This window comes from Triplophysa dalaica, chromosome 5 (genome assembly GCF_015846415.1).
Source record: "Triplophysa dalaica isolate WHDGS20190420 chromosome 5, ASM1584641v1, whole genome shotgun sequence".
NCBI classification, from domain to species: domain Eukaryota; kingdom Metazoa; phylum Chordata; class Actinopteri; order Cypriniformes; family Nemacheilidae; genus Triplophysa; species Triplophysa dalaica.
In genome coordinates, this window is record NC_079546.1 from 24,652,583 (window position 1) to 24,665,498 (window position 12,916).

The 12,916-nt window shown below is 43.3% G+C and overlaps 1 protein-coding gene across 1 annotated transcript in view; it reads left to right on the forward strand.

The window, feature by feature from the left end:
• The first annotated feature begins 316 nt into the window (after positions 1-316).
• The window catches only part of LOC130421067 (polyunsaturated fatty acid 5-lipoxygenase-like), a 45,018-nt gene continuing 32,418 nt past the window's right edge, over positions 317-12,916 (forward strand). Inside the window, exon 1 of the mRNA XM_056748734.1 lies at positions 317-521. Coding sequence (XP_056604712.1) covers positions 372-521 — 150 coding nt within the window. The 5' untranslated portion in view covers positions 317-371. The remainder of the gene's footprint in view (positions 522-12,916) is intronic.

Below are 12,916 nucleotides of genomic sequence, written 5' to 3' on the forward strand. Positions count from 1 at the left end.
AGTAAATGTAATTCGTTACTGTACTTAAGTAGTTTTTTTTGTGTATCTGTACTTTACTCAAGTACTTCAATTTTGGGAGACTTTTACTTTAACTCCACTACATTTCAAAGTCAAATATCTTACTTTTTACTCTACTACATTTTCAAAATCAGTCGTTCCTTTTTATTTATAAGTCAGTAAAAACTTAACTGGTAAAACGAGCCACCAATCACAGATCATCGCGCGCTTTATTTTGAATTTGTTTTGTTTTGCCCGGTTGTCGCCTTGGTCACGTCATCTACTTAGCGCGAAAATACGATTAAACACATCAGATTCAGTGCAACTGTCTGCAACAACATAACATTTCGACTTCTAATATCTTTAGTGAAATCATGAAAGAAACTGAAGAATCTAACCTTGCTCAAAACCCATCGTTGAAAAGAAGAACGAGTCTTTCATTTATAAGTGCCTTCTCTGCCTGCCTCGGTCCTGTACAATTTCTTCATACAAGAATTCTCCTTCCAATAAGGGAACACATAGAGGTAAGACATTTTAATTTCCCTCATTTAAAATAAAGAGATATAAATCTAACAGTAGCTTGCAGAACAAATATAGACTGTTACGCTACCCTGAACATTGTACACGTCGTCAGCCAAGTAAACTTAGCTGTTTCAGCTTATTTCATATTTAAATTTGAAACTTTTTAAACTGAGTGCTCTGATATTGTGAAATGGGAATCAATCGAATTGAACATTTTATGTTGGAATTTAAATTAGTTATATTTTGACTAGGCTGCACCGATTCAATTCACATTTATTTGTATTAGCGTTTTTCACAATACATATAGTTTCAAAGCAGCTTGAATTTGTCTACATAAATATTTTGAGTGATCTGTTATGAGAGGTGACTGTCTTTAAGATAATACAAATCATGCTGTTATAGCTTACATCGTGTATTAATTTAAAGAAGGAAACAATGAGCTAATTAAAGTAATTATTACAAGATGGGAACACAATGATTATATTATAAGAAAATGTTGCATTGGTGCATGTATGATGCTAAAACAGATGACTGGTGGAGTGGAGTTCTCCTTATTAACAGGTGTTGTTATTTTCAAAAGCCTCCAAAGACTGATCTAACTAAGCCAATGCTGAAAATAATATACTCTGTATATACCTATGACATGTTAAAAGAAAAGCACATAAAATATATTTTATTATTTTATTTAATCAAAATAATAGTACTTGGATACTTAAGTACATTTGAAGGCAAATACTTTTGTACTTTTACTCAAGTAAAAGTTTAAAGGCAGCACTTCTACTTTTACTTCAGTAATATTTTTCCTTGGGTATCTCTACTTTTACTCAAGTACATGGTTTGTGTACTTCGTCCACCACTGCATTCAGGACGTTACTCGTTCCAAAGTTTTCAATATTCTTCATAATCACTAGATAATAGATTGTGGTTTTGTTTAAAATGCATTTTGCCGGAGACAGCACTCGCTGAGTGTAACGTTATTAGATTCAAGCACTGGAAGCGGTCTATGTAATGTGTCATTCATACACTTTTAACTTTAGGATGGATTCACTGTTCTATGATTTAAACACATTACATATCTCTTCTCTTTGTGTTATAACTGTTTTGAACTTGGGAAGCAAAGATCCCCGCGACAACAGGATCATCAATATCCGGGATGCTCGTGAGTGAAGCGGGTGCATTAAGCGCATCATTCTGCGTCAAATGCGCATGACTTTAAATAACGTAGAAGCGAATGTATTAAGCGCAGTGGCGGTTTTAGGCACGGGCGAACAGGGCAGCCGCCCGGGGCGGCACATTTTCACGACTCTTGGGGGGCGGCAAAAGCACTTGAAAAAGAAAAATAATCTGCGCCGCTAAACGGGTTTCTATTATCTATAATATAACTGTCTGTGTGGGGAATTGGCAAATTGCCGCCCCTGCTTGCTGAGAAGCGCTGAAGCTGTGTGAAAAGTGGAAAGGGGAGGGGCCGCGCCCGCGATGCACAGTTCAACTTTCCCAAAGGGAGTGGACAAGGAGGAGGGGCCATTTAGTGGGCTAAAGTCAGTCACACCTTGACTTTCTTCCAAATAACGCACATTTCATTCATAATATTAAAGCACTAGCCTATATTTTCCATGTTTTTTTTCTGAATTGTGTGTGTGAAATGGCTATTAAAAAAAGGTAATCCAAAACGATTATGTGGAGGTGAAGTGGTTTAGTCTTGACTTCTGGTTGTGAGTGACAGTGTTGTGAAATCTGTTGATTGTCAAGTGCCAGATAAACACAGTGAGAGCGATGGAGAGAAAAAGGTTTAAACCGTCAGGTGCCCAATATAGGAACAAATAAAAGTAGAAGACGAGAAAAGAGCAAAAGATAAAGGTATGCAACTACGTTCTCTCTGTATGATTACGGTAATGTTATCCATGTCATCAATGAAGGGCTCATGTTAATGGGTGGTAACGTTAACTCTGACGTTTGTTAGCCTTCTTGCTATGATGCTAGCTATGCTTATACAACAATAATTCGGTCTTAACTCAACAAACACGAGATCTAATTTCACCATAAGATTGTGCTTTGCAACAAAACTGTTACAAGTAAAGTTATTATTTATTTCCATCATTGGGGTTAATGTTGGGCCCTGTAATTAGCCAACGAAATTAACATATGTGTAGGACGTTTCAAAGACGAACATTTGCTATTTGAACTTCCCAGATAGCACACAGACATCACGGAGACATCTATTTGATGTGTGTGTTTACATCTGGCAGACGTATTTTTTAGAGTGTTTGCTCATCTGCAATACGTCTAAAGGACGTTCCCTATCAAAAGCTACACTCGATGCTGCGTTTCAAACGCTATGGGAGAACAGTCTTTGTTCGACCGGTTGTGAAGCACGTGTGTCAAACACGCCAAAAATTATTTTGGCTTTAAATAACCTCGGCAGGTGACGTGGCTAATTACACCCGCACCTGCCGGTTATAAATACGCGTGAATGAGGACGCGTCATCAGGTTTTTTTGTCTTCAAGGACCGCTTTGTGTGTGCGTGTGTGTGAGGGAGAAGTCTCCTTATTTGTTGTTTTCACTTGAAGAAACAAATAGAAAAAGATATTACCTACATTCTTACACTAGTGACCAAGCACTCTCTGAGTTACTTAGCCTAGTTTAAGAATAAGGAAAATTAAAACAAAACCATGACTGACTCTGATCGGAGATGTGTTCCTCCCTGTGAGAGGATGCTCTCCGATTTCGATAAGCATGAGTTTTGCTTTGAATGCTTGGGGGCTGACCATGCCGCCCAGGGACTTGAGGGAGAGTGTGAACTCTGTGATGTATTTGAATTGAGAGTTCTGCGTGCTCGGCTCGCCTTTTTTAAATGAGACCGAGCCACCTCTTCCTCACCCTGTGGTTCGCGGGTTGTTTTTGCTGATGCACGGGAGACGGAACCGCCCGCTTCTCCCGTGCATTCGCTGAACCGCGACGTCCTCGCGTCCGCTTTTGAAGCGTGCCCCGGCACTTCTTCTGAGCCGGCGGAGGACGAGGTTTCCCTTGTTTGTGCGGGGTTAGATAGCTCCGCCTCGGGGCGTTCCTCTCGCGATATTAAAGCGGTTGAGGATCTACTCGGGGCGGTAACAAAGGCAGTCGACAGACTCAAACTCGACTGGCCGCAGGAACAAGAGGCTTCCAAGAGTTCAAAGCTAAACGACAGATATCTGTCGGGTGGCTGGAGGGATGAGCCTCAAAATCGGGCTCTCCCTTTCTTTGAGGATCTCCACGGCGAACTATCTCGCTCATGGCAGAAACCTCACTCCTCCCGTGTTTTCGTGCCATCGACGTTGATTTATTCGACCATCGTTGGTGCAAGGACACGGGGATACACGGCGATGCCCAAGGTTGAAGAGACGCTGGCTAGCTATCTCTCCCCTGGGACATCGTCGTCCCTGAAGAAGCCTTCTCTTCCCACCAAGCCTTGCAGAGTTACATCTGCGCTGGTGGGAAAGGCTTTTCAGGCAGCGGGTCAGGCTGGTGCTGCACTGCACACCATGGCGGTATTGCAGGCGTACCAGGCTGACCTACTAGATGATGTCAGCACTGGCGGGGTGATTGACGAAGCAGCGTTTTCGGACCTACGCTGCGCCACAGATTTGTCTCTCCGTGCAACCAAGCAGACGGCCCGTGCCATCGGCCGTTCCATGGCTGCTTTGGTTACTGCGGAGAGGCACCTGTGGTTGAACCTCACGGGCATCAAGGACAGGGACAGAACCTTCCTCCTTGATGCCCCGATCTCGCCTTCCGGACTGTTTGGAGATGCGGTTAATACCGTTGTCACCAGGTTCCGGGAGGCGAGACGACATGAGGAGGCTTTCGTAAAATACCTACCCCGCCGTGCCCAAGCGTCTGGAGTGTCTGCCACCCACTCCGGACCAGTTCCACAGTCCCATCCAGGCACACAGTCTCGGATGGGTCCAGTCTACCTGAGACGTGAGGTCCTCCGGCAGAGTGTGGTGAGTCGCGCCCCCCCTCGCAGAGGCAGGGGAGCGGCCCACCGTGCCCCTCAGGCCGCCTCGGGAGGGCCGGACCTGAGGCGCCTTATCTCTTCTAAGAAGAGATCTTAAGATATGTGTGCCCGGGACTGTGGGGATGTGCCCCCACCGAGGAGGGGTTCTTAAAATTCCAAGAGTAATTGGAGGCTCCCCTTCGGCACCGTCAAAAGGTCACTTTGCAATCTCCGCCGCCATTGGGCGTTTCGGGGATTAGCGGGCTCAAAAAGTATGCTAGATGTTCGGTTGACTCCTGCCATATCTCAGGCCGCCATACATCTGGCATCCCCCCAATGAGAAGTGCCAATATTGATACCCCTTTCGGAGAAAAGCTGGCAGCGTGGAAACTACTGCCGGGTATCTCTCCATGGGTTGAAAGAACCGTAGACCAGGACTACAGGATAAAAATTTGCATATCGCCCTCCGCGAACGGCGTGGTCTTCACGTCCATGCAACTGGAGCGAGCAAATCTGTTGGCTGTTGGGGGATTGCGTCCAAAGACGCACATGTTCAAAATGTTGACAATCAAGATGATTATGTCGTACATTCAGTCCCACGACCGGTTCGTGACGAACGATCTGAAAGTGCATACTTTCATAAAGAGATCCTGCCACAACACAGGAAATTCCTGAGGTTCGCTTTCGGGGGCGAAGCTTACCAGTATCGGGTTCTTCCATTCGGCCTTGCCTTGTCACCCCGCACATACACAAAATGCACCCTGCGACTCCAGGGTATCCGCATTTGAACATAGACGACTGACTGAATTTAAGCTCAGTCTTGCGAGTTAGCGCTTCGACATTGGGATGTCGTCCTATCTCATCTCAAAGCTCTCGGGTTAAGACTCAACGCCACAAAGAGCGTTCTCTCGTAAAATACAAGGTATTTAGGGAAAATATGGGACTCGACCACGATGCAGGCACAAATGTCTCCTGCACTTGTCGAATCCATCCTGAGCACCCTGAGAAGCATCAGGCTAGGCCAGAAAGCAAAAACTTTCAAAGAGCTATAGGTCTCATGGCGGCGGCTTCCACGGTGATACCTCTGGGATGCCCGCACAAGAGACCGTTTCAGTTGTGGCTCAAAGCCGGGGGTTTTATTCAAGGGCCAACCCCCAAAGGCAGACAAGGGTGACGCGCCAGGGGCTTCTCACCCTTACTATGTGGTTCAGACCTCGGTTTCTGACTTTAGGTCCCACTCTCGGTCCGTGTTGTCGTCGCAAGTTGCTAACGACAGACGCATCCCTTATGGGTTGGGGTGCGGTCTTAAATGGCTGTCCAGCCCAAGGGATCTGGAGAGGTCATCTTCTCGAATGGCACATCAATTGCCTCGAAATGATGGTTGTATTTCTGGCCCTGAAATACCTCCTCCGGTAGTTACGAGGCTACCACGTCCTAGTGCTGGGGGGACAACACTTCGGTAGTCTCGTACATAAATCACCAGGGTGGACTGCGGTCGCGCCACCTGAAAACATTGGCCCAGCAGATTCTGCCCTGGGTAGAGGGCACATTTCTGTCCCTCAGTGCAATTCACATCCCTGGGCATATGAATGTGGGAGCAGACTTGCTGTCCAGACAAGCTGTGACAAACGGGGAATGGAAACTCCACCCCGAAGTAGTCAAATCTGGGAAAGATTTTACGAAACAGAGGTGGACCTCTTTGCTACGTAGGAGACAGCATAATGTCCCCTCTACTTCTCTCTGACTCGTCCAGCTCCCCTGGGTCTGGACGCGATGGCCCATACGTGGCCCAAACTGCGTCTTTATGCATTTCCTCCAGCAGCTCTGCTCCCGGGAGTCCTGGCGAAGGTCCGTCAACAGGGCTCGCGCCTCTTATTGATGGCTCCCCATTGGCCAACCAGTATCTGGTTCTCGGACCTAGTATCCCTCCTCGACGAATAGCCATGGGCAATCCCAGTCAGGAGAGATCTCTTTTCTCAGGCGCAGGGGACAGAGTTTCATCCCCATCCTGAGCTCTGGAACCTCCATGCCTGGCCCCTGAAGGGCACCAGCTGAGAGATGTCGAGCTTCCGCCTAATGTAGTAGAGACTATTCTAAGTGCTAGGCCTCCCTCCACTAGAAGGAGCTACGCCCTAACATGGAGCGATGTTCACAGATGGTGCATGGTACACAGACCCAATTACTGCCAGATCGTTTCAGTTTTGGAGTTTCTGCAAGAGAAACTGTCCTCGGTGACAAGCCGCGGTACTCTCAGGGTTTATGTAGCCGCCATTTCGGCTTGCCACGCCCTGATTGATGGGGTTTCTGTGGGAAACACCCTTTACTCGCCCGATTTATTGTGGAGCAAGGCGGCCGATGCCTCCTTCTAGAAGGACAGTCCCTCCATGGGACTATGGAGTCAGCGCCTGTCAGGCTTCTGACTTTTTAATGGTTTTTCAAATGGCAATCACCTCTCTTAAGAGAATTGGAGATTTGCAGGCGCTCTCGTCCTCGCCGGTCCTGTTTAAATTATGCCCCTGGGATGGTCAAAGCTATTCTGCATCCTCACCCCAGGTGCTTGCCTAAAGTTCCGTTCTCCACTGTGCATACGGTTATTCTTGAGGCCTTTTGCCCTCCGCCGTTCACGACGTCAGAGCAGGAACGATTACATCGACTGTGTCCAGTACGTGCTCTTCAGACTTACGTCCACCGCACTAGCCAGTGGCGTAAATCAGAGCAACTTTTTATATGCTATGGGGGCCGCAACAAAGGGGGGGCTGCAACAAAGCAAACAATATCACATTGGGTGAGGATGCTATTGCTCTGGCCTATGAGGCGCGCTGTCAAGCTTCACCTCTAGGAGTCAGAGCTCATTCCACAAGGGGGGTTTCATCTTCTATGGCCTTAACAAGAGTTATCCCCTTGCAGCAAGTGTGTGATGCGGCGGGCTGGTCCTTTCCGCACACATTTGTTAGATTTTGTAGTCTGGATGTCCATGCCACTCCAGGCTCACGTGTCCTGGAGTCCACATCCCAGAGTCGTATCTGAGGCCTCTTCTCGGATTGTGCACACACGTCACACAACCTTGGGGGTTCCAGACACTTCCAGTGCGGCGGCGTTGGTATTCTCGTTCCCATAGCGTTTGAAACGCAGCATCGAGTGTAGCTTTTGATAGGGAACGTCTCGGGTTACTTGGCTGTAACCCTGTTCCCTGAAAAAGCGGGAACGAGATGCTGCGCCTCAATGCCGCACTGTAGGCGTGCCCGGACGTCCTTTCAGACAAAGTTGGAACCTGATGACGCGTCCGCATTCACGCGTATTTATAACCGGCAGGTGCGGGTGTAATTAGCCACGTCACCTGCCGAGGTTATTTAAAGCCAAAATAATTTTTGGCGTGTTTGACACACGTGCTTCACAACCGGTCGAACAAAGACTGTTCTCCCATAGCGTTTGAAACGCAGCATCTCGTTCCCGCTTTTTCAGGGAACAGGGTTACAGCCAAGTAACCCGAGACGTTTCCTGTTAGAAGATGTCTTTAAGATGTAATGATTTAGAATGTATGTTAAACTGACATCTTATAGATGTCTATCAGATGTTAGTAAACAGCAGATGCTTTCCAGATGAAGTGATCTTTAACAGACATCTTGCAGACGTACGTGTGCTATCTGGGGTTGTATGCTGCCTGTTATTTTATTTTAATTTTTTAATGTGTATTGTTATTGGAAAATTTGACTTTTCTACCGTGCTGCTATATTTACCTCAAATCTGTTAAAAAAAACTTGTTAAGAGATTATACACCTCATAACGTTATGAAATTCGTGTTCTCATTCATAAAATTCTAACATAGAAGAGATTATAAAAAGAAAGAAATTAAGTATTGAAAGCGCCAGTAGGCGGCAGCGATTCACTGTTTTAATGAGTATACTTAAATTATTCATTCATCCAATTCGTTCAAAAATCAGATTATTTTAGGAAGAAAACAAACATCAATGTGAATACTTTTGTCATTAATAATTACAGACACTTTTGAAAAATGAACTAGCAAAACAGATGGCTGCTTTGGTAACTTTTTATACTGATAGTTATATATAAATACATTGCAATTGATTAGCTTGCTAACATATATGGTGTGTACTTATCTATTATTACACAATATTCTTATACCTCATTCTCAGTACATGCTTTATTTTTTTTTGCATCCCTCTCTGACTAGCAGTTTAATATAGTCTGCTGTGCAGCACTTCTATTCATTTTTGGCGTACGTTAAGTTACCCGTGTGCTCTCCCATTGAAACACCACTCGCGTTGTTTTGGTGAAAGTGCGACTCATTGGTTTGGCGTTACCAATCGGTTCAATGGAGGGGGAGTTTTTTTTGTCTAATTTATTATGACAAACTCATATTTGATAAGGAACAAATTTATCATCACGAAATAAAGTAATTCTACATATTTTTCATTTGATCTACTGTGATTTTCATTTTGAAATATTGGAGGGGTTGTAACTGATGGATTTGAATATTGGGGGGGTTACCTTCCCCCCATCCCCCCCACAAACTACGCCCCTGGAGGCAGTAACCAAGGAGCTAATTGTTCCTTAGATTAGATTAATATAGCGTCTAATGGGTGATGACAGACATTTGCCATGTAAGGGCATGTTTATTTAAATTTGCAATTCATAAGAGTTATACTGTAGCCTACTGTCTTTTGATGTCAATTTCAATTGCAAATTCAAGGGCATCTTCCTTGAACTTATCACTTTTATGCATGATAAGGATCTATCAGAGATCTACTCCAACTTTTGGACTGTTCTCAGGATTGCACTTACTCTGACAGTCACTGTGGCTCAAGCAGAGAGGAGCTTTTCAAAAGTTGATCAAGTCGTACCTGAGGTCAACCATGTCTCAAGAATGGCTCACTGGCCTTGCTATCATCAGTATCAATCACTCAATAGGGGGCAGATTTCGTATGATGACATTAATGATGATTTTGCATCAAGGAAGGCCAGAAAGGTCAGGTTTTAGTTTGTGTTTTCTGTTCTTAGTGCAATAGTGTAATAATTAGATCTGCTTTTGTGTGATGAAGGATTTGTGCTATTTAGAATATCTATTCTATATTTTATTTATATATTATTCTTAATATTTTATATTGTTGTTGTTCTCCGCTCGTGTTACATCATGATTGTACATATGTTGCAACTTTTATGTACATAGAGTATATTTAAGTTCTGAAAACGTATACTGATTTGTGCAGAATTGTGTTAAAATGTTCTGTTGAAGGATTTGTGCAATTGAGAAATATAAGGTTTGTCTTACACTTATATAGTTATGGTAAAACATGGCTTTTTTTTCTCTCTCGGATGGGTGGGAGTAGGTGGGGGGGCACCCAGAAGGGATCTCGCCCGGGGAGTGATTCAATGTAGAACCGCCACTGATTAAGCGCATCATTCTGTGTCCAGGATGTGCATGAGAGAGTTTGGAGACTTTTATATTGTGATAGTTTTGTGTATTAAACAGAGATTTATTTGTTAAACATTTTGTAAGTATCTGTGCTTTATGAGACCACATTTTTGTTTTGTATGTATTTTTAAGTTTAATACAGCACTTTAATTACATTAAAAAAAATCATACTTTTAAGTAAAAATACTTAAGTAAAGGAAAATGGTAGATTTAATGTACTTATGGATTTGAAGTAAAAAAAAAACATTTATTTATGAACTGTAGTGGAGTAAGTATGATGTGCTTCATACTGTAGGGAAGTATTTTTTTGTCCTAAATACTCTGATAAAGTACAGATATTTTAAAACGTACTTGAAAGTAAACATGCTTAACTATCCACCTCTGGCAATAAAAGATAAAATATGCAAGTCAGCTTTGATTATGAAAAACAGTGCTAGTATCGGATCAGAATCGGTATCGGCTGATACACAGAATTCAGGTATCGGAATCAGATCGGAAAAAGTAGTATCGGTGCATCCCTACTACGGAGCTATACCAGCAGTGGTTTACCTCCCCACATACAGATCATGTTTCAGTGTACAGCAGAAATAAATAGATTTTAATGCCAGACTCTTTAATCCAAAGCGACTTTCATTACATGGTATTATGTGTAATCCCCTTGGACCAAACCCATGACCTTGGTATTGCAAGTGCCATGCTCTAACCACTGAGCCACATGAAAGCTATCAGTTAATCTGATAGATATTGAGATGTGTGGTGTATTGTTGAAAATTGTTAAAATTCTGAACAACAACACCGGTCAACCACAAGTGAGAGTTGTCATAAAAAAAAGAAGAGCAAATACAACATTTGAAATAGGTTAACATTATGGCAGTAACAGAAAGGAAATACAATTATGATTACTAATTATGAACAAGGTAAAAAAATACAGTTTAATGTAGTAAGATAAGCACATAGCACAAGAGAGATGTTTACAGAAATTATTTACAAGTCTTTATCTGCTCATATACAAATAAACTAATCTTATGAAAAAGCACGCACATGCGTTTCTCTCTTAAGCCTGTTTCTAAAAAAGAGGCAACTTATACTCCTAGTTAGTGTAGCACCCGTACAGCCACTTTGATTGTTACTTAAGTGAGAATACTGGGTGCTTGGGTTCGGTGTAGTTCAGGTGGATACCAGGAAGGTGCACCTAATAAGTTTCCAATAAATTGTGAAATCTTAGGACAATAAAATATGTAAAAATAATGAGACCCAGAGATAGTTTGTTTGTTTAGCAAAAAATTGGGTATGCCCTGGTTTATTTGAACCACCGAATTTGAAAAAGAGGAATATAAAAGCTTTCCCCCAAATCAAAATATCAAACAATATACTAAATAAATAACCAAAAAATTCCCCAAACACTTCAATGATAGTCTCTTTGAAATTAGCTAGAAACCTCAATAGTTTCAATCACACTTTTTACCCCAGAATGAATGATCTAAAAGTTCCCCTCCCTCATCTCTTTCCTAACAATTGAGAATACACAGAGAACTTCACCATAAACAAGAAAACTTCGCCACCAGTACTGAAAGAATCCCTAGCAAATGCAGTGGTGGGCCCACTCACACATACACATTCACACACGTTTCAGTTCACTCTAGTGATGGGAAGTTCGGATCATTTTATTGACTCGGACCTTTGAGTCTCGTTCAGCAAATGAATGAATCTTTTTTCGAGTCATATCGTTCCTTTCGTTCATTTGAGCAAAGTCTAATTAAAATGTTACATGTCACTTTCCTAACAAATCTACTACTTATGCAAACGTTGATCACATTAAAACCAATACAAAACTATAATGCTATAATAAACAGAAAATAATAATTACTTGTTTACATGGGTATTTAGTCTATGATTAGCTCACCTTACCTTCTATCTTGATTAATTTCTCATTTCACTGTCTTTGTCTATCAATAGACAAACAATAGGGCTATATGCACCCGTTTGTTAGGAAGGTTGTAAATTAGCTAATTTCTCTGTCCAAAGCTGTTACGTCAAATTACAAAAGACCGAACGACTCGAACCCGAAGACTCGGGAGGTGAACTAATCAATTCTCTTTCCTGCTCTGACTGCATTTGTTTAGCGTGCAGGGATGTCACGTGATGAACGAACGACTCGAACCCGAAGACTCGAGAGAGGTGAACTAATCAATTCTCTTTCCGGCTCTGACTGCATTTGTTAAACGTCCGGAGCGTGTTGCGCAATGCGCATGCGCGACTGAACGAATCACTTCCCATGACAACTCGTTTTTCCCGAGTCACATTTAGGATTCGTTCGTTCACGAACGACCCATCACTAGTTCAATCCAGTACTGCTTTAAACGGAGGAAAAACCACTGTGCAGGCCTGTGTTGGTCTAGCAAAACATTGCGTGCACTGAACAAACACTTGCAACACATTGAGAGCGTGGAAATACTTTGATCCGGATGATCACGGGCAATGTGATTCATCGACAGGTCCGCCATCATAAACTCACTGCGACTAGCTATCTCGGCTACCTCCGATCACGCGTCCGGTCCTTTTCTCCCGCTCCGTCAGACGGGCCTCCGGCTTTGTTTCTCACTCAGTCGCTCGCTCAATAACACCCCAAGTCCGCGATCCCCTTATCTGAACACCCCGCTCAGTTTCATCTGCTTTACTCACTCTTTCTAGCATTATATGTGTCTCAAACGCCCTGTACTTCACACCGGTCTCGCGGGAAGAAAAAAATAAAAGCCCTCCCCGCACTCACTTCCGGTCACATGTATACGTTGTCCTACAGACAGCCAAACACTATTGACTATACAGCATTAATACTAGTGGTGGCGGGCCGTTATCGGCGTTAACGTGAGACTCTTATCGCGCGATAAAAAAAATGTCGCCGTTAATCTATTCTCAAAGTTGGGTTGGAAGCTGGGTCTATACTACGCAAGCTATGATGAATTTCACCTTGATATTTTAGCGCGGATGT